The 22,782-nt window shown below is 41.0% G+C and overlaps 1 protein-coding gene across 1 annotated transcript in view; it reads left to right on the plus strand.

The window, feature by feature from the left end:
- Positions 1-582: 582 nt before the first annotated feature.
- The window catches only part of LOC127662201 (vascular endothelial growth factor A-like), a 55,524-nt gene continuing 33,324 nt past the window's right edge, over positions 583-22,782 (plus strand). The window contains exon 1 of the mRNA XM_052153297.1: positions 583-1,076. Coding sequence (XP_052009257.1) covers positions 942-1,076 — 135 coding nt within the window. The 5' untranslated portion in view covers positions 583-941. The remainder of the gene's footprint in view (positions 1,077-22,782) is intronic.

The raw sequence follows: 22,782 nt of genomic DNA on the forward strand, positions 1-22,782 counted from the left end.
AAAAAGGACATATATATTGTCATTGGAGTCATATGGATACTTTTATGTTGCCTTAATGTCCTTTTACGAGCTTTAAAGTTTTTAACACTGTTGACTTGCATTAAATGGACCTACAAAGCTGAGATAGTCTTCTAAAAATCTTTGTGTTCACCAGAAAAAGTCATACACATCTGGGATGGCATGAGAGTGAGTAAATGATGAGAGAATTTTAATTTTTGGGTGAACTATTACTTTAAAAACGTTCTTTCTATTCCGAGACCACAATTAATAAAATATATAGTAAAATAATGTTTTTATGTTGATTCAGTTATATGAAATAATTTTGATTTAAAAAACAAAAAACGGTTAGATTAGATTTTAGTTTTTTTTTTGGCTGAATTGTAAAATATAAGTTTATTGATCCAGTGGAAAAGGAACAAGAAGTTTGAGATGTGAGCCCATGGAGGGGAGGGCATTGGGAGGACAGCATGAACATGTGCAGAGCTTCAGGAGGAGGAGATTTAAATGATCAACTTGTTGAAAGGTAGTTACAGTGGTCGTGTGGATGTGTGGCATTCTATTTGGGAAATGCGCGAGCAGGAATCTTTCACCTGGAAACAGACGCTGGATCTCCAGTGGCGCGTGAGGACGATTAAAACCAGCAAACAATAATTAAAGTCATTGTTTACATCATAAGGACATTAACATATTGTTTCTTGTGATATATGCGTAATAGGATGCAATTAAGAGATCTGTCACTATTTTTGCTACTTTCATATTCAGCCTATATTCGGAATATTAAGCACATTCCGGAGGATTTGTTTTTTCTACTTTATTTAATCTTGTCACTTTGAGAAAGCTGCGAAACGCACACTTCACTGACGGCAAGGAAGGCACGTGCCGGACAATCCAAACCCCCTTTTGTGGAATATTTGCTGAAATTCAAACACTGACATTACTCAATGTTTAAACACAACTGTTTGGATTTCTCTACGATTAGACCTGGCTTTCGACTAGTCTTGGCATTCGAGATGAGTTACTTGGCGTCACTGATACACATAGTTGCAGCGCTCCAGTTCAGTCTTTTACCTGCACAGGTGAGCATCTTTTATTAAAGGTAACCAACATATTACAACACCAACTGTACATTGCAAGCGAACGACGTGACGCGTTCAGATAAGTTCGCCCCTGAAGCGTTCTGATTTTGTCGCGTCGATACCAGTGTAGTTTGGGAGTAAGGGGCCGTTCACAGAGTACACGTTGTGCGTTCCGTCTGCGCTCATAATCGTTCGGCTGTGTGCATGTATGAGTAGACGGGACTTCTCGCGTTGATAAGATACCGTTTAAAGTTTAAAATAGTCGTTGTATTATAACGCAAAAATGTGTCCGTTGTGAACGGTCCCTAATTATTTCTGTCTGTATACACATAAAAATGTATAGGCTTCATTTCTAAATGAATGAATTAAAAAGAGCGAATGATAAGGATTTGAGCTGGTCTACGTGCAGTTTGACAGCTTAAAAGTATTGGCTGAATGAATGGAGCAGTTTACTTTTGTCACGTCGGTCAGACAAGCCTCAGACCGCTGTTTTGATAACACCCTCTTTCATAACTTGATCCCTTTCTGAAGTGCTGTCACAGAAAAAGCGTTGAGTCATGAAACGAAACGTGACGAACTGCATCACCCCCTCACACACAGGCGTTTGCCACAGGAATGGGTTAATACAATCTTACTCAAGTCAAGGACGGAAATGAATGCCAAAATCGTCAAATTGAACAATCAGGTTAAAACATGTTTTCAACTGTTGTCGATGATAATGAGTGAGAAATGAGCAGCTATCAGTAAAACCCTAAAGATCAAAGCCAGTCTCTTAGACAACAAGCATGTTGCTCCCTTCCCAGATAACTATTTTTGGTTCCCAGAAGGCTCTGGGAACGTTAGCTCCTGGTTCCCAGAACAGATATTCTAACGTTTCCTGTTGGTTAGCCAGGATAGTTTTCTTTACATAAATGAAACATTCCCTTTTGGTTAGGAGAATGTTCCCAGAATGTTAGTGGAACGTTTGCAGAACTTTAGTATTTGGTTCCCCAAAAATAGCCAAATGGGAAGCAGCAGGGAATGTTATGTATTTGCTGGGTTATAACTGCTCCAATATCACCTAAACGTCTATTTTCGACAAAACTGTCTATCCACTTTAAAATATCCAGTTTCAGAGAATATGAAGATAATTCTTCCTAAGCTCATGGTAAAGCTGAGTCCTGGCTGTAAAGAGGAATGCTGGCAGGAGAGTCCACCTCAACTTCTTTATCTCCTTCACTAACAAAAAGGACCATGGTACTTCAATGGTTATTTGAACATGGTCCATACATAGAGCATTGTATTTTTTGGGCATGTACCATGCCATGGTGTATTTTGTAAGTACTTTCTCTTAGAGTGTAAATTCTGTGGCCTGTGAATATGTTTTTCTATATGTCAATCTATGGTCACTATATTGCCACTTGATACCACCACTGTATAATGTATAACTTTATAAGTGTTATTTCTGCTAAAATGCTCTTGAAATAAAAGAGCATCCGGTTATTATATAGCAATTGGATGGATTCACTAGCGTGACAACTGAGGCAGCACTACTAATATCTTAATATGTTTCAGCTCTGTCACAAATGCGGTTTGAGCTTTCAGTATTTATAAAAACTCACATTCATCTTTTCTCAACTTAACTCAAGGAAACGTTTTCATGGGAATGACAAGGGACCGTCATCACTAACATTTTACATTTGTACAGGGACCCTGTATGAAGCTTCAAATGAATGTTGAAGGGCGAAAATTACAGTATATGGGAGAAAACTGTATGCAGTTAGCAAAGCATCATTTAATGGGAGTATGCTTTAGCTTGGGAGAATACAAATTCTAATCACTATAGTTATCCATTCAATTCTATGTGGAAAATGCAGATAGATAAGGAAAACACAAATATGCCAGAACTATCGCTCATCAATTGAATAGAAGAAAAAAAAAGACTGCTGTAAATATAAGCAATTTATTTACAAGATGAGAAGAGACATGTGGGATCTAATTTGTATCATCATAAAGTAAAATATGATGAATTATGGTCATTACACAATATGGCTTAAAATGGTCAGTGGGCAGCATTCCATTGTATTTCAGGGGAACAAAGTCATTTTCTGATATTTACTTATAGGCCTATTTATCTTATTCAGTGTTTGGTGTAATCTGATTACAAAGTAATTAAATACTTTAATCTAATTACTTTTAGTACAAAAAAAAGTAGTGTTAGTGTATAAAGGTCTAAGTCCTCATGGTGATATATTATGATTCTCAGTTGCCTCCGCGTCTGAGACCGTCAATCCGCACATCTTATCATGTGGCTTGTTGAGTACATTACCGCGGAGACCAAGCACATATGAAGGAGCCTTCACACTATTCCCTGCGGCATCCACGCACGACTCGCCACGCACCCCACCGAGAGCGAGAACCACATTATGGTGACCATGATGAGGTTACCCCATGTGACTCAACCCTCCCTAGCAACCGGGCCAATTGGTTGCTTAAGAAGTCTGACTGGAGTCACTCAGCACACCCTGGATTCAAACATGCGACTCCAGGTGTGGTATTTGGCGTCTTTATTTGTTGAGCTACCCAGGCCCCCATTTTTGCCTATTTTTAAGATGTACGAATTTCAGTTACATAGCAAAATTCCATCAAATTGAATTATGTAATGTTTAACTAAATTAAATTAATAAAATGTAAATAATTTAGGTTTTATTAGTTTTATTTATTAAAGATTGCTCAATTCAATTTGATGTAATTTTGATTAAAAAAAATATGGATCATGTTTCAGTTTCTTACTTTTACATAAGAAGGAATATTCAGATGGATACTCTATGGAGCATTTTAACTTTTTTGGAATAAAGTCTTAACCAGTTAATTACCTTAATCGCTGATGTGAATATAAATGTGGTCAACTTTAAGAGATGGCCAAACGAGCTCCGACTTAAAATCGTCACTTCTGATCAGGAATTTAACATTGTGCTCAAGTTTAGGCTATAAATAAATACATGAGAATCATGTGTGAACGTGTGAAACATTACATAGACATTATTCATTATTTGTACCTTTCCAAATAAGGTATTTGGCTTCAGGCACATCCCTACTAGAAATTGAATCAAAATCTGTGCCTTCAAAAAGGTCGGCTGTGGCTCTGGTGGTAGAGCACGTTGTCCGCTAATCGCAATGTTAGAGGTTCAATTCCCAGCCCACGTGACTCCACATGCCGAAGTGTCCTTGAGCAAGACACTGAACCCCAAGTTGCTCCCAATGGCAGGCTATAAAGCACTGTAAAGCACTTTGTATCTTTTGTTACTTTCATATCAGTAACCAAATAAAAGCTGTTTGGGGTGGGGCACCCTCATGGGGGCGGCCATATTAGCATCACATGACCAGCTGAATACTTCTTGCTTAATCTCAGTAAAAGCCCTGTTATTGGACACTTTCATTCATGGATGAAATTAATCCTGCCTTACAGTGTATAGTGAATTTCTACAATGGCTTTGGTAACTGAAACTACTGTGTTTGAATGATGCAGCTTCCAGGCTACTAGGTGTCAATGTAAGTCACTTTGACATACTTCAAAACATTACTGAGTGCACCTTTAAATATTAATTTTAAATATGCAAAGCTGTGCAAATAACCACACACAAACGTTTTGTAGTGATTTTCTTTAAAATATATTGGACGGAAATTTGTGAAATTTGCTTCATTTTAACTATAGAAATAAAAGCGTAACTATGGAAACTGGGACTCCTTGCCAACTGTATCTATGGCCTATCTATCGTTAACTAATATTAACCCTTCCACTGGCAGGTCAGAACGCTTTGCAAACGCTATAGTTAGATACATTGTAAATCCACCAAAGGCTGAATAAGGAAGAGAAAAATAATTAATTGCACTTGTTTTAATGCCAGTAACAGGTTAATAACACAAAGACTGATGTAAACATGTTAGTTACGTGCTTCATTTCAGATCATGAAGAGGCTATATATGGGAGAATCAAACATAGCGCACCTTTTGCCATGATGATTCAGACAGACTGCTAATTATTGCTTTGTTCTGTGACGTGTTTCAAGTGTACTGCATCTATAGCCAACATTTGGCAAGCGATCATTTTGACAAACTTTGCTAGTTGAATTGTAATGTTAAAAAATTTAATATTGCTGCACTGCTCAGCGTGAACCGCTATGGGTGCATCACTATCTGCAGGGGTTTATGAATATACATACAAATTGTTTGATATACTATGAGTTCTTGCTAGATTATGGGTCAGCATCCTATGGCATGCATGCCAATGGCAGGGGTAATCACTGGCACACCAGCAACGGTGAAAGAGGAGTAGACTCAGGGCCAATTTTCTTTTAGGCCCTGTAGAAAAATGCAACATAGAAACATTTTCACAAGTGAACTCAAACTTTGGAAAATCACATTAAATGCTCGTGTTTCTTTCATTTTTTCTTCTTCTTGGAACAGCTATTAACCAGGAAAATAACTTGGATTTCTCTAACCAGGTCGCCTTGGATTCTAATGAAGAACATACAATTTGAATCATGTTGGAGTGCATTTAAAAGTTGAAAAAAAATTAATTTGTGAATCGTCCATACGTTTTTTTTATTTTTTTTTTGCCATATTGCCCAGCCCTAGGTGTTCTTGCATCAGATCATAGCATACCCCTCATGTTACATTTTCAACGTTGTTACCATGGAGGCATTCATATCTGTTAATACCTTTTCCACTGATGTCTTTGCAAATGAATGGATATTCTTTACTTTTCTGTCATGTTGCTTTTTCACATTATATTTTAGCAAATATTAAGTTCCGTATTCCAGGAGGATCTGTAAGAAGCAATCTTTTAAAATTGGTGATATTACTTATGTAAGTGGGGGGAGATGCATTTTCATTTCCAAAATAGGGTAATCATCTCACAGATGGTTTCTTTAAACATAAGTAAAATCCATCTCAGACATTTTATGCTATATTTAATAATAATAATAATACAACTTTATTTTCTATAGATGTTTAAAAGTTGCATCTCAAAGCGCTTTACAAGAGAAAATTAAAAATACATTGAAACACAAAAAAAAATAAAACATGCAATCAGAAAAAAAATACAATAATAATAAAAGAAACCCTAAAAAAGTGAGTTTTAAGAGAATATTTAAAAATACTAAAAGATTCAGCATGTCTAACCACAGAGGGAAGAGAGTTCCACAGTTTTGGAGCAAAAGAAGAGAACGTCCTGTCACCCATAGAACGTAGATGAGTAGGAGGAGCAGTTAAGAAAACTGAATCGGAGGAGCGGAGATCACGCATTGGAGTGTAGGGTGTTAAAAGTTCAGAGAAGTATTGAGGGGCCAAACCATGCTAATCCTTGTAGGTAATCATGAGAATTTTAAAGTGTACTCGAAACTTGACAGGGAGCCAGTGCAAGGACCCCAAGATAGGAGTGAGGTGATCACCTGTCCTAGTCCTAGTTAAGATTGTAGCAGAAGAGTTTTGCACATACTCAAAGTTATTTAAGGTAGATTTAGAGACCCCAACAAGTAAAGCGTTGCAATAATCAATACGAGAAAATACAAAAGTATTGATTTGTTTTTCAGCCATCGAGTGTCCTTTTGCGTGGACTGTGTTTTGTCTTTGCAAAATGCTATACATAATTTTATTTAATTTTAAACCAGGTGTTTTCAATGTCTTGACAGTAAGCCCCCCCCCGAGAACATTTACAGGACCACACCGCCCTTAGGACCCCCCCCCCCATTTTTTTTTCATATTTACAAACATGCAATAAAGTCATATAGGCCTTAACAATAGCAAAGTAAAAAATAAATAACATAGCCTATTCTACATATAAAACAGGTACATTCTGGTCACTTATTTGAAGATATTTCTATAGAGGTATTGTCCTCTAGTGTAATATTATAAATTCTAGAGCAACTCTCCAATGATGATCAATCTTTAATACAGTCTGACAGACTCATTTGGCAATGTGTTATACACTGATGCATGATAACCGGCTATAAATATTTCTCTAATAGACTAATATGAAACTATATTTAGCATTATTTTCATTAAAACCACGGTTTGTCCTCATGACAGTGGGATTACTTAAAGTTTTTTGCATTTTATCTGTGATAAACTCGCAACACATGAGCCAATCTCTGTCCAAATATGAAACACATGAAGACACGTTGACACAATATCACGTTGAACTAGTAATAATGGACATGGTCACATGGTTGTGATTTTGTTTTGTTGTTGAGTAGTGTAAAGGGATTAATGGAAAGCAGGAGGCGAGAACCGGCTTGACAATCTAAATAATAGTTTAATAACAAATTGAAACAAAAGACAAACACACAATAGTGTTAAATCTCTCTCTCGCACTGCAGCTACCAGTCGGATTGATTAGCCTGATTAGGGGCCGGGTGTGCGGAATCACGACCCGGCCCCGCCCTCCACCCTGTCACATTTCTCCCTCGTTCTCTCAGGCCGTGTAGCCCCCAGCATTGGAAGAGCGAGAGAAAAAAAAACACACTCTCCAGTTCTCTGATACGCCATAGCTTGGTCCTCGGCCACTCCTCCACCCTCTAATCGACGACAGCCGCACCTCCCCGGAAGGATCAGAGGCAGACCTCCGGCCCATTTTTGGTGGACGGTAGGGGTCTCCCCCACCCCTGGCAGCGGTAACCGCTCCAGGCGGTTGGTTGAGACCCCTCCGGCGGATGGCCACGGCTGCTCCATTGGGGTGGATGGTAGTGGAGAGGACTCTACTACGGCGCATCCCTCCTCCTTCCTGGATTTCGGCACCAGTGTAAAGGGGGTTATGAGGGGCAAGGAGGTGGCGAGAACCGGCTTGACAATATAAATAATATTTTAAGACAAACCCACAAAGGTGTCGGACAGCTGTCCATAAATCTCTCTCTCGCACTGCAGCTACCAGTCGGCCTTTATCCCTCTCTGAGGCTTGATTAGCCTGATTAGGAGCCGGGTGTGCGGAATCGGCCCCACCCTCTGCCCTGTCACAAGTATATCTGTGTTTTTCTATGTGAGTGAGATGAGTGAAGAGCACTGTTGGATTTTTATTTGCGCATGTATTTTGCTACGAGTATATTCCAAACGGACTTCTGAACCCAACTTCTGTTTTTATAATGCCTGGATAATATAACACAAGGTAAAGGGATATAAATATGCATGGAATAATGTATATTAAAAATAACGGGGGTCGGCTGCACGTCCAATGTCAGTATTTCCAGCGCCATATATATATATATATATATATATCTCTTTAATATTAGCAAACTATAGTTTTGGCAAGTCATTTAGGACATCTACTTTGTGCATGACAAGTACATTTTCCAACAATTGTTTAAAGACAGATTGTTTCACTTAATTGACTATCATCACAGTTACTGTGGGTCAGAAGTTTACATACAAGTTAACTGTGCCTTTAAGCAGCTTGGAAAATTCCAGAACATGATGTCAAGCCTTTAGACAATTAATCAATTAGCTTCTGATAGGAGGTGTACTGAACTGGAGGTGAGCCTGTGGATGTATTTTAAAGCCTACCTTCAAACTCAGTGCCTCTTTTCTTGGCATCTAGTGAAAATCAAAAGAAAGACCACAGAAAAAAAATGTGTGGACCTCCACAAGTCTGGTTCATCCTTGGGAGCAATTTCCAAATGCCAGAATGTACCACAATCATCTGTACAAACAATAGTACACCATATAAACACTGTATAAACACCATGCGACCACGCAGCCATCATACCCCTCAGGAAGGAGACGCATTCTGTCTCCTAGAGATGAACATAGTTTGGTATAACCTGATATAATCTGAATGGCTGCTCAGCAAGGAAGAAAGCACTGCTCCAAAACCACCATAAAAAAGCCAGACTACAGATTGCAAGTGCACATGGGGACAAATATCTTGTATTTTGGAGAAATGTCCTCTGGTCCAATGAAACAAAAATTGAACTGTTTGGCATAATGACCATCGTTATTGTTACGTATTTAAAAGATGTTAGCGGGATGATTGCGTAACAATTAAGTGAGGTACTGCGGCTAGATGAGCAGGTGGGAAAAACAATCATAGAAACTAGGTCCTTAACGTTGAAAACGTTTATTCAGTCACCGGAGAGTGAGGACGTTACAAAACATATATTAAATGTAAAAGAAAACATGAATAACCAAAAAAAAAAACAAAAGGGTCGTCAAATTAACAAAATAAATCAAAACATAACCCCCATATCTATTTAACCCAAAACCTCTAGAACTAACTACCAAAAAGAAAATGCAGAAAACAACACGAAATCTTCGGCGTAATCGACGCCTTACCTAAACTATACTAAATAAACAAACAAAACAACAATGAATGACGACCGCTCTCCGACTAAACTAACAATTAGATTGCTATCTACATTGGTCTTTCTTAATTGCAGAGACAGAATGAGGATTAGACAACTCACAATACAAACTTCACTCTAATTGGTCTACAGTTGGGCTACTGCGTACAACGCTGTTTTAGAACAAGGTAAACTGCGCTCAATTTCAGTCATTAGTCATACTCACAAATGCATAACAAAGTTTAATCATCTCTGAACCAACAAGTAGTGATATAATAATAATCACAAGACATACACGTAAACTTAATTCTACCAACAATCAACGCATGGATGTGTGCTGAGATCTGGCGCTGCTCTCCAATGGGATTTTTAAATCAGCGGAAGCATCCAGGGATTGGTGGACGTCACAGGTGATGCATAACGCGATGGCGTCACGTCTGACAAGCAGCCAATGAGTCACGTCCCAGGAGCGCAAATAGAAAACGAGCACAAAAGAAAACAGAAAGCAAAACACAAACACACGTGTGTTTGTGTGAAGAACTGAAAAGCATGTACGAGCAAGGGGGCTTACAATCCTGACTCAGTTACACCAGTTCTGTCTGGAGGAATGGGACAAAATTCCAGCAACTTATTGTGAGAAGCTTGTGGAAAGCTACCAAAAACATTTGACCCAAGTTAAACAATTTAAATTCAATGCTACCAAATACTAACAAAGTGTATGTAAACTTCTGACCCACTGGGAATGTGATGAAAGAAATAAAAGCTGAAATCTGTAACGCTTGAGCAACGAGGCAGACAAGGAGATGCGGATCCAAACGCAGTTTAAACTATTTAATTAACAAAACAGGTAAACACAAAGGAACAACCCACAATGGGGAAATCAAACATAAAAAAAACTGCTAACTAAACACGATGTAAACAAACAGAGTACTCGGGAAGGAAACACACACCAGGCTGACATCAAACAACGATAGACAAGGACTGAACAAAGAAACAGGGTATAAATACATAAACATGGGAAAAAGGGGCCAATGAACAAACAGAACTCAAACAAGATAACAAGGTGATTAACAGAAGCAAAAGGCAAACTAATGAGGACAGGTGAAAACAATGACAGAAAACACGAACGCTAACAAAGAGACTATGGAGTTACATAAGGGACTAAAGTGAAAACTAAGAAATGCAAAAGTGACAAAAATGGCAAACAAAAGGGCAACAGTGAAACAAGACAGGGTATACATAACAAAATAAATAATTCTCTCTACTATTATTCTGACATTTCACATTCTTAAATAAAGTAGTGATCCTAACTGACCTAAGACAGGGAATGTTTTCTATGATTAAATGTCAGGAATCATGAAAAACTGAGTTTAAATGTATTTGACTAAGTTGTATGTAAACTTCTGACTTCAACTGTATATTTGGAGATGAAATGTGACCTAGACATATTTTAACGAGATTCACCCAAATATACAACACAAAGCAGGCCTGTAAGAAAGATCCTAATCTTATTATTTGTATTAAACAACATTAACTGAAAGCTGGAAAATAGTATCTGTAAAAAAATGCCTCAAATTTGAAGCTCCAGCTTAGTTATTCAAAATCTGAAGATGCATCACAATGTTCAATTTTGTGGTCAGTTAAAAAAAGGAATGCTATTACATTTAAGGATTCCTTTCTCTTTTTTCACGTGAAACATTCATTTGAATAAGTTCTGGTGCCAAAATGCAAAGTTTTAAACAGATGTTCTGTCTACATTATAGTCTGAAAAGCTCCCTAAAGAGTGCTTGGCTTCAAAAATTCTAAATGCAAAGGATTAAACATGAAAAACCCTTTAAATGGATTCCTCATGTGAAAGCCTAGTTGTTGGAGAGCATCTGATGCAACAAAAAGTACTTCAAATTACAGCTTTCAGCTTGGGAAGCTACAGCTTAAATGTAGCTTTACCAATGCTGCAATGTACACACACACACACACACACACACACACAGAAGCTGTCTCGTTTGTATAAGGCCAAAGGTTTCTGAACAACTCTCACTGTTAGTTGCACCTATTTTGAGATGGTGCTATACCAAATCTTTATTAAATCCCTTGCCTTGCAGACTGGCCACCTAGTTGTTCCTAACTCATCAATGCAGTGCATTCAAATCACCTTTTGCCCATGGGTAGAATGAGATGTATTTCCCAATGGACTGGGACAAAGTCTCTGCTGCATAATGTGAGCTCCCTCCCATGTGGTTTCTCTCCTCTCAGGAGAAAGATGTCTCTTTTGTGCTCTCTGTCTGACCTGTCCCACCTGTCTCATCTGCTTTGCCACTGTTAGCCATTTCTGGAGAAATGCAAACAGAATGGAAAAGTAAATATTGCCCATGTGGTTGTGAAGACATTTATAAATGTATTTTCCTGCCTGCTCGTGTTGGGTGGAGGGCTTGGCTTTCCCAAAATATGTTGAGTCAGGCACTGGGAGAAATTCTTCCATGCCATTGTTGTGCCATGTGTCAGCATAGGCTTACGTGTCACCGATGATGATGAGTCTGTAATGGAAGCAATGACTACACCATTTCTTGAACCCCATTATCATTCGAGGTAACCAGCACTCTTTCAATGTCAGTATCCAACACAATTTCAAACAAGCAGATGGAATATTATATATTTTTTATGTTTTTGGTTCCCATGTGAAATTATAATAATACTAATTAACTTTATCAAGAAGAAAACCATTAGGAGTATTTTAGGTATTTAATTTCATTAACATTTCATTTTGTGTCAAATTACATGGCAGCTTATTTGTCAAAAAGTACAACCTAACAGTTTCAGCTTTAAATCTCAGAAGGAGTAATTCAGGAGTGGTTGAACCTAAATATCAGTGGTGTGGTTTAGGAGCGAAAGATCTGGGCTGTTAATCCAGTGGGTTTGATGGGGGTTGTGCATTATGTGGACTTTTCAGATGGTCCCTTAATCACACCCGTAATAGTATTAGGACGTTTTAGCATAATGTGTTGACTTTTTAGAAAGTCCCTTACCAGCTATAACGTTTACAGATAATATCAAGGTTAAATTAACGATCTTGAACAATTTCGCCTATATGCCATCTGACTTAAAATGCAGGACAAATTCTTTTCATTTTTAAAAAGGGGACGACATGTGGCAACACTAGCTACCATCTTGATAATGCATCTGTGCCTAAAGGAATACAAATTCTATATAATTTACTCACCTTCATGTCCTTCAAAGCCAAACCTGTATGACCAAAGCTATATGACTTTCTTAGAAACATCCCATATTAAAGGCATCTGTTCCTGTATAGAAGCCACATGACAACAGAATGGCTGTGAACAGCAATATTGAGTAACTCACCTTTCTGACCAAAATTGGCCAGTTAGATTGTGCATTTCTTCACCATTGGAGAAAATCGTTCCAGAGGAAGGCAAAACATGACTGGTGACTTGTCCTCTTTTTCTCTCACTTTACCATTGCTTGAAGTAATTTGGCGAACAAAGAAAAGCGTGATAGACGCTATACTGAGCATTAGCACAAAATTCTGTATTTTCATTCACACAAAATCTTAGACTTCAGAAGACTAGGAATATTGTACACAAGATTTATGGAATCATTTTATGATACTTTAAAGGGGACCTATTATGCAAAATTCACTTTTCCATGGTGTTGTACATAAATGTGAGTTGGCAGTGTGTGTACACAACCACCCTACAATATCAAAAGTCCACCCACTACTCTTTCTCATATTTCTATTAATCAAAAACAGAGTGTCAAAATGAATGGTTTTCATTTCTGTTCTAAAATGACATCAATTTAGAGCAGCCCTCGCCCACGACTGGTGATGGACTCCACCCTCCTTCCCTGAGTGATCTACACACAGTCCACGATTGTTTTCCGTGCTGGAGCAGATATAGTGAGAAGAATAATGTCTCAGCTATGTAAGCATCATTAAGTGTTCTGTTGTTGGCTGTAAAAGTGAACATAAGAGTCTTCATTTACTCCCGGCATCAGAGCCACTGAAGATGCAGTGATTTCCCCTGTGGGTCCACGCACTTTGGGGCCGATCAGGGGCGGACTGGCCTTCGGGAGAACCGAGGGCCGTGAAATGGGCCGAATGGGCCATGATAAGCCAAAATGAGCCACCACGTTATGCAGAACAGACCACAAAACGGTGCCGCGATATGCAGAAAGGGCAGCAAACACACACCCGCTCAACTTTTGGGCCAGTTTTTATGTAAAATCCCGGGCTGATTTCTCTTCCCAGTCCAGCCCTGTCTGAGCTCCGGTATTTACGCTGTCAGTCATATAGGTTCTGATTTGTTGTTGCTGTAGTAACCGAAGCACAAGCTGTAAAGGCACAGCCTCTTCCGGAAAGGGGCGGGGGGCAGCAGCTCATTTACATTTAAGGAGACACACACAAAATCAGCGATTGCACCCAAAAAGAGGCATTTATAACATGGTATTTTAAATGATCCATGGGGTATTTTGAGCTGAAACTTCAGACACATTCTGGGGACACCTGAGACTTATAATATCTTGTAAAAAGGGGCATAATAGGTCTCCTTTAATTGTGCTAGTTTGTCATTTACTGAGCTCAATAACTTCCGTCCCCATTCACTGTCATTGGATGGAAAACATTATGCTAAACATATTGTGGCAGGGCGGAGGGCGGGGCCGGGTCGTGATCCTACGCACCCTGTCCCGTATTAGGCTAATCACCCGGTCCCGTATTAGGCTAATACGGGACCGGGTGCGTAGGATCACAACCCGGCCCCGCCCTCCGCCCTGCCACACATATCCTTTTGTGATACACAGAAGAAAGAAAGTCATACGAGTTTGGAAAGACATGGCGGTGAGTAAATGATGTCAGAATTTTAATTTTGGGAGAACTAACCCTTTAATTTTGTAAGTGTGGTCTAGTGGTTTAAGAACTGAACTTTTAACCCTAAGGTTGCAAGTTCAAAGCTCAGAAGCAGCAATTACAGGGTATTACAGACTCATAGAGTCTTCTTATCCCTTAATTTTTAGTGTTTTGAGAAGACAGGTCACAGGAGTTGACTTTTCTGTATCTTTTTTCTCTCTGAGGATGTGTTTCTGTACAAATAAGTGTATAACCTTGTAGCTTGACTGACAAGCTAAACAGCAGGTCCATGCTGTTAAATACTTCCACAGTCAGCCCATTCCATGACTGATTCCATGATTGCTTTACCATGCTTGTCCTGTGTGAATGTGCAGGTTCATTCGTTCATTGCTAATTTTACTGTGCTCTTTCATTCTTTTCCGGTCATATTTTACCTTCCTGTCTCCTGTGTCATTCCGTGTGTTCTTCCACTCTTTCCTCCCAGTGTTCACACATTCTGTTTTTGAGTCTAGGACATGAAATCGTTCATTTCCTTCCTCACTGTATCACGTTCATTGTCTTTGTCGCTTCTTAGGACTTTAGAATTCTGGTGTCCTACATGTTTTATGCTTTAGTTTGTAGTCCACCTGGACATGACTTGGGTTCTGGAATGTTGAGACATGGATAGGAGAGTTTTCGTGTTAATTCAGACATTCTAGCCTCCTTTTAGAGAAATCTTCCTGTGTCTGTTTTTTGATAGTGAAGATAATGCCATTTTATTGGATCTCTTGTTTATCTGATCTTATGTCAGAAGATGTTGTTGGCAGTGTTCTTTCTTAAGTGTATGTACTAAGTTAGGCTTGCCTGCTGTCCTGCATTAGCCAGGACATCCTGTTTTTGGCAGAAAATAAGACACACGAGAACACATTGAAAACATTCAATCATTATTTTAGAATAAAACAGAAGTTCAGTCACAACAACTTTCTGAATCATTTAACACGTTAATGTGGGAATGACAATGATAGGATTTGGTCTTGGCAGACTAGATCTGCTACACCGCTGATGCTGCGGCACCCATACACTTACATTTTATGGACCTACAGAGCTGAGATATTCAAAAATCTTCCAAAATTCTTTGTTTGCATTCTGCTGAAGAAAGACAGTCATACACATCTGAGATTGCATGATGGTGAGTAAATTATGAGACAATTGTAATTTTTGGCTGAAGTATTCCTTTAATAAACATAAGTCCTATCATTTTCAATTATGGGCAATCTGTCAAGAGCTAAAAAAAATTTGTTCAGGGATTCCATGACCATTTTTAAGAACCTACCAGCTTGCGCCATGTAGTTTCATGACTGACCTTTAAGTCATTAAAATGTGATTAAAATCTTGTGTGGAAATGCACAGCACTGATTAATGCATGAGATAAGGACTGCATCCTGGAACAGTTCAGAGATTTCAAGTTCATAGCGATAACAAATTAAACTGCAATAAAAATAATAACTGTTTGCAAACATTTGGAAGCACACAGAAACAATTATTTTCTCTTGTTTTTTTCTGCTTTAGAAGATTCTTATAGAATTTCATGATTAGAAATAGTACTGTGGTGAGGCGACAGCAGAAACGGAATGCCAGAGAGGCAGAGAGAGTACGAGCCACACACACACACACACACACACACACACACCCTGAAGCTCCGTGCTGTAAAGCTGCTATATGGACTGATTTCAGTTTGTGTTGTCTACTATCATTGAAGCTGTATGTGACAAGTAAAAAGCCCTTGTTGGGAAGTAAATAGAGTTAAAGTTCTGGTAATAAAAACAGACTTACGTGGACTGCAACCCCGGCTCCCGCCTCCTTCTTGCTGGAACTTCTACACTGGTGCTGAAACCCAGGAAAAGGAAGAAGACTTCCGTGCCCTGGTTAGCATCCAGGAAACTCACCTCCATGCCCTCCTCACCCAGTAGTGCTCCTCCAAGCGCAGGCCGATTATCGACAGGATTACAGAGCTGGTTATCTCCAGGCGGATCCTCCACCACGGCCCCAGAAGCAGCGATGAAGCCACACCTGCTGCTCTCAAAGATGGGGCTCCAGGACGATCCAGAGGCATTTGTGAGTTTCTTTGATCAGTCGGCCACCACCTCGGCGCAGCAACTACCCGCTGAGGACTGCCTAGACTACACAAAACTGAAGACATCTGTTCCGCTAGCAGTTCCGATCCCTCACCCTGAGCGAAGCCGGCCACCTTTTGCCCAGCAGCTCTGTGAAGCCTGCCGGAAATCAGTGCTAGCCAAGGAAGGCCGCAGCGTGGAAGACGTCATCGAGCTGATGGTGCTGGATCAGCTGACCGTTCGCCTGCCCAAAAGATCTGCATAATGTTTCCAGTGCCACCGCCCAACATCTGTGGATGAATCTGAATCTGGGAACCAATTGGCCATGGTTTAAATGATTACTAAAAGCATTGTGTGTGGATGGGTCCTGTAAACCGAAATCGTAGCTGGGGTCATCCACTTCTGCTCAGCATCAGAATGATGCAGGAGGGGAATCCTCCAGCATTCCCACCCTTAGGGAGTTCCCAGAGGGGGATTCCCCTCTACAGCAGACACGTGATGAAACACATAGGCTAGCCTTTGACCAAGTGAGAGTAATTGATGGGCAGTAGCTCTCATATATCCATATCTTTTGATTATTAGGGACCGAGTGATTATTAGTTGTATCGAGTGACCCAGAACACTCAAACCCATGAGAATACAACCCAGTTACTAATCCCTAAGATCCAACGGGAAACACTTTTCCAGGTGGCTTACCATATTCCAATGGCGTGTCACTTAGGTTAAGAAGAACACTGCACCTGTTAATGGCCTGCTTTTATTGGCCAGGAATTCACGGGCATGAGCGGCCACTGACCACCACAAGAGCGCCATTGCACCGGTTTCCGTTAATCGAGGCCCTCTTCAAAAGAATTGGTTTGGAACTCATCGGGCAATTAGAGTGGTCAGCACACAGATATCGGTTTGTATTAGTCCTGGTGGATTATGCAACGTGATATCCAGAAGCAGTGCCTTTACGCAACATCTCAACATGCAGTGTTGTGGAGGCACTCTTCAAAATTATCTCCCAGGTGGGGATTCCGAAGGAGATCCTCACTGATCAAGGCACAAACTTTATGTCACATACACTGCACAAACTTTCTGAATTGCTGGGAATTAAATCAATTCGTACCAGCGTTTACCACCCGCAAACTGATGGGCTGGTTGAATGATTTAATTGAACCCTGAAAAATTATTCGTAAGTTCGTAAACGAGGACGCTAGAAACTGGGACAAATGGCTGGAACCCTTATTATTTGCAGTCAGGGAGTACCCACAAGCCTCCACAGGTTTTTCCCCTTTCGAGCTCCTGTATGGATGTCGGCCCCATGGGGTGCTTGACTTCATAAGGGAGGCATGGGAGGAAGGACCTTCCCAAAGCAAAAATGAATTTCAGTATGTCCTTGATCTTCAAACAAAGCTACACACACTGGGTTGGTTGTCACATGAAAATTTCCTCCAAGCTCAAGAGAGACAAAGCTTACGACTAATTTACAGCACAGGCTGTTCCACCCCCTCCACCTCCTGCAAGAGCACAGCCCCAAACCCCCTCTTTGATGCACCCGTCTGCAAAATTAAGGGGAGAGAGAAGATTGAAGCATGTAAAAGCAGTCCACCACAGAGTGCAGATTTCACTCTCGTGAAACCTGTTGGCGCACCAAAGTGGGAAGTGTTTGAGCATGTATGAGCTCCATTTTCCCGGGTGAAATATCCTCGGAGGGGCACCAAAAGCAAGTTGTGAAGCGAGTTGGTTTTAGCTGTTCAGACTGTAATACAGTGAAGGGGAATTCTGGTGTAACCCTGAGAAAAATTATTGATATTCTTAACTCAAAAAATTTGATTTGGAAAATATATATATATGTTTATTTGGAAAATAAATATTTGTAAACTTTTTTTTAAATTAATGATTAAGTTTTGTACTCTCTTGTGTATTCAAGGTGCAAGGAAAATATTCTTTATCCTTTACCTGATGCTTACATTACATTAAATCTTTAAAGTAATTAAAAATTAAAATAATTCCATTAATTTTTTTCAAACATTTTAGAAACCAATATGGACACAAATATTACATTTTTATGAACTTCACGTTTGTTTTAAACTAGATTTTCTTTAAAGATTTCTCATTTTTATCACCTCAGGCAACCTTATTTGTCAATGACCAGGGTTTACATTTTCAACAATCAGTCAACCCACAATACTTCAAATTGACATATTGTTTCTTTGAACACATTGACCACTGTGCTTTGAATGCAAGGATCACAAGATTTAATACATATTTATTTAATTCATAGATTTAATACATACTTTTCCAATGCATTAATTCAGCTTATGTTTCTAATGAGTTACTAATAATTAATTCAACGCATGTTAACTATTTCATTTGGGGATATCTTGTTTATTTGCTTCAATTTTCCATAGAGCAGCTTTAAAATGGATCAACAATGACTAATCCATGGATAAACTATGAAATCCTCATAAAACTGAGGATGAAATATGCTGCAGCCCCTCACCCTTTACATTATATACCTTCATCTGTGCAAATGTGTTCATTAGCACACATACACTTAAAGACGACTCAGTCGGCCTGGGTTGTTTTGGTGACAGGAGCTTGGCTTTTTCCTGTGCAGGCCTGGTTATGGCCCAGGGGACGAGGTGCAATCACAATCAGGAAAAATGGATCTCTCCTTCCTTCTGTGGCACTCAGGGGACTGTCATCTACTCTGTAGCCTTTAATCTCTCATCTGGTGGTAATTTGCCTCCATTTACATTGCCACAACAGGGTTTACTGAAATAAGGAACACAATTATCCCTGACTGGCCAATTTCAATAGAGTTAATGTGGAGATGTTTTTGACCAAATAATATTGTTGGTGTTGATTGGATTTGCAGAATCTGAATAATAATAATAATAATCTGAACACTTCAGAATAACAGTCTATAAGATGAATCATTATATAATGGTTATATAATATTATTTATATAATAATATTAAACCTTAAATGCATGTGTATTTCGCCAAACACTATTCAGGTCTTTAGAGAACTGGCACACATATCACAAATATACACAGTATATATCACAAATGGATCTACAAAATGCCCAGATAGTGTATAATTTTCCAAATATTTTCAAGACAATTAGAAAATAATAGAATATATTCATATATTTTTATTTTTCAAAATTTAAAGTGATGAGGCAAAAAAAATCAGGACAAATCTAAAACAGGATTCATTACTTTTACACTGAATTTCATGAAACACAACTGGCTGTCAAACACATATTGTGCTTCACATAACACATAAGCTACACATATGTATATTCTCATGCACTTATTGATCTGAAATAGATGCACAACTTACATAATTTCAATTGTACACCAAAATGACAATATTCATATTATACTGTTTATTGTTAGACTTGCTATAGTTTACTTCCATGTTTTTATTTTTAATCAAATAGCAATGTCATATGTAAATAAATCAGTACCTGAAACAACAGCATCACCTTGAGTAAGAAATAGAATGCATAATATGTATGCGTATATGCATATGGAATACTGATAATTCTCCCGTGTCATACAGATAATCAATGTGATATTGTAGTCAGTTGTATGAATATATCACTAATTTTTGTCTTGATACAAACATAGAAATACATATCTCATGATAGGTAAAACACATACTAATATATATATATATATATATATATATATATATATATATATATATATATATATATATATGTTTATGAAATAATCATTAAAGTATGAATTATGGTAGTGTCAGGATATAGGCAAGGAGGCAGAGGTAAGTGAATCCAAACAGCTTTATTCAAAGTGGCAAGAGTGCTAGGTGAGTATTTCGTGAGTATTTCGTGCAGATACGGTGAAGATCACTCGGTGCAGGACGGGCAACAGGTAAGCACACCCCCTTCAGGAATGTAGATACCAAGTAATCACAGTTCATTGATACTAGTCTTCTCTCTTACGGATGCAGTCACTAGCAAGCAGGTTCGGAGGACTCACTGGAGGATTGGAAGAATACAGGATCACTGACGATAGGCAATTAGAACAGGAGTCCTGGAGACAACAGAACGAGGACACAGAGGTTAGAGATTTGTAGGTGAGTATACGTTACGTCTTAGCAACCAGGGTGCATCAGAGGCTCAGAAGACAAGGGTGAAAGGTCTGTTCCTGTTGGAGGCTTGACGCTGAACTGGGGTTAGGGTGAGTGTTTTATAGTGCTTGTTGATGAGGCTGCTAATGGTGAACAGGTGTGTGTGATTAGTAATCTGGAGAGAGTGATCATTGTGTGGGGGGTGGAATCAAGCTTGGTTGATCTCTGACATTACCCCCCCTCCAGAGTCCGCGCCAGCGGACCTTGGACCCCGACGTCGTGGGGTGGATGCGGTACTGAGCAGGCAGGTGAAGTTGGTAGGTGACTGGGTTGAGGTCCGGGAGGCAGCCATATGGCAGAGACAGGGTCAGGGGGCCTGGAAGGCGACTGTAGGACAGGGACCGGGTCAGGAGGCCTGGGAGGAGGCCACAGGACAGGAAGAGGGTCAGGAGGCCAGGGAAGAGGAATGGTTACTGGGGGAGCTGGCAGAACCATGTGAGGAAGGGTTTCTGGGGGCGGAGCCGTGAAAGGCGGAGCCGTGGAGGACTTGGGAGACGGAGCCCTGGAAGGCGGAGCCGTGGAAGACTTGGCAGACGGAGCCCTGGAAGGCGGAGCCATGGAAGACTCGGCAGGCGGAGCACTGAGAGACTGAGGAGGCAGCGCCGAGGAAGGCTCGGCAGGCGGAGACCTGGAAGGCTCTGAAGGCGGAGCCGAGGGAGGTGGCGCCGTAGGAGGCTCTAGAGGCGGAGCCGAAGGAGGCTCGGGAGGCGGAACCATGGAAAGCTCTGGAGACTCAGGGAGTGGGGCCGTGGGAGACTCAGGAGGCAGAGCTGAGGGAGGCTCCGAAGGCGGAGCCGAGGGAAGTGGCATGGTAGGAGGCTCTAGAGGCAAAGACCTGGAAGACTCTGGAGGCGGAGTCATAGGAGGCTCCGGAGGCAGAGCCGAGGGAGCCTCGAGAGGCGGAGCCCTGAAAGGCTCGAAAGACTCGGGAGGCGGAGCCGTTGGAGGCTCAGGAGGCGGAGCCCTGAGAGGCCCGAGAGGCGGAGCCCTGGAAGGCTCGGGAGGAGGAGCCCTGGAAGGCTCGAGAGACGGAGCAGAGGCAGGCAGAGCCGTGGAAGACTCTGAGGGAGGAGCAGAGGCAGGCAGAGCCGTGGAAGACTCTGAGGGGACCTCTGCGGTCTTGAGCACAAGAAGAGACTGGGGAGAAGGTGCCCTCTTCCTTCTCTTTCTCTTTTGGCCAACAGGGAGCATGGTTATGGGGATGGCCGAGGCTACAGGCGCTGGCTCTGGGACGGTCGAGGCTACAGGCGCTGGCTCAGGGACGGTCGAAGCTACAGGCGCTGGCTCAGGGATGGTCAAGGCTACAGGCGCTGGCTGCTTGGCAGAGGTAGGCAGAAGCTGGAGGGCAGAGGCCTTTCCTTTTCTCCTCCTCCTCCGGGCGGACGAGGCTGGCAATGCTGGCTCACTTACCGTGGCAGGCGTGGGCTCTGGCTCGGTGACCGTGGCCGGCGTGGGATCTGGCTCGCTAGCTGTGGCAGGCTTCGAGACTGGGGCCGTGGCAGGCTTCGAGACTGGGGGCTCTGGTCTTGCGGCTATGTTGTGGAACACTGGCTCGGTGTCCACCTCCCCCACAGTGAACGCAGAACCAGTGAACAGTAGGGGGGCGAGGTCAATATATTGAGCCTGGCTGAGGGAACAGCGACCACCAAGCATACAAGAAGAGGTTGGCTCATTTAGCCCATAATGAAAAATGTTTTTAAGGGCTACATCACCAAAGTTAACCTGGTTTGCCAGGGCACAAAAGTCCACCACATAAGCCTCCAGGGGTTGATTCCCCTGACGAAGATCCCAGAGTCGGACTGCTGGGTCCGTAATGGTTCGGTCAGGTATTCTGTAACGCTCTAGACACAAAACAGGCAGAGACGACGACGGAGTGGAGATGAACCCGTTGCAATCTTCCGCCCGCCCTGAGAAGGGCTCTGGTCGGGAGGCGGAGTTGGCAACATAAACCAGAGAGGAAGCGGGGTTTGCGGAAGCGTCGTCTTCGGGCTGTGCCGGATCCATAGCGGTGTACGGTCAAGCCTTCTGTCAGGATATAGGCAAGGAGGCAGAGGTAAGTGAATCCAAACACAGCTTTATTCAAAGTGGCAAGAGTGCTAGGTGAGTATTTTGTGAGTTCAAGTGCAGATACGGTGAAGATCACTCAGTGCAGGACGGGCAACAGGTAAGTACACCCACTTCAGGAATGTAGATACCAAGTAGTCACAGTTCATTGATACTAGTCTTCTCTCTTACGGATGCAGTCACTAGCAAGCAGGTTCGGAGGACTCACTGGAGGATTGGAAGAA

Source organism: Xyrauchen texanus, chromosome 22, assembly GCF_025860055.1.
Source record: "Xyrauchen texanus isolate HMW12.3.18 chromosome 22, RBS_HiC_50CHRs, whole genome shotgun sequence".
NCBI lineage: Eukaryota > Metazoa > Chordata > Actinopteri > Cypriniformes > Catostomidae > Xyrauchen > Xyrauchen texanus.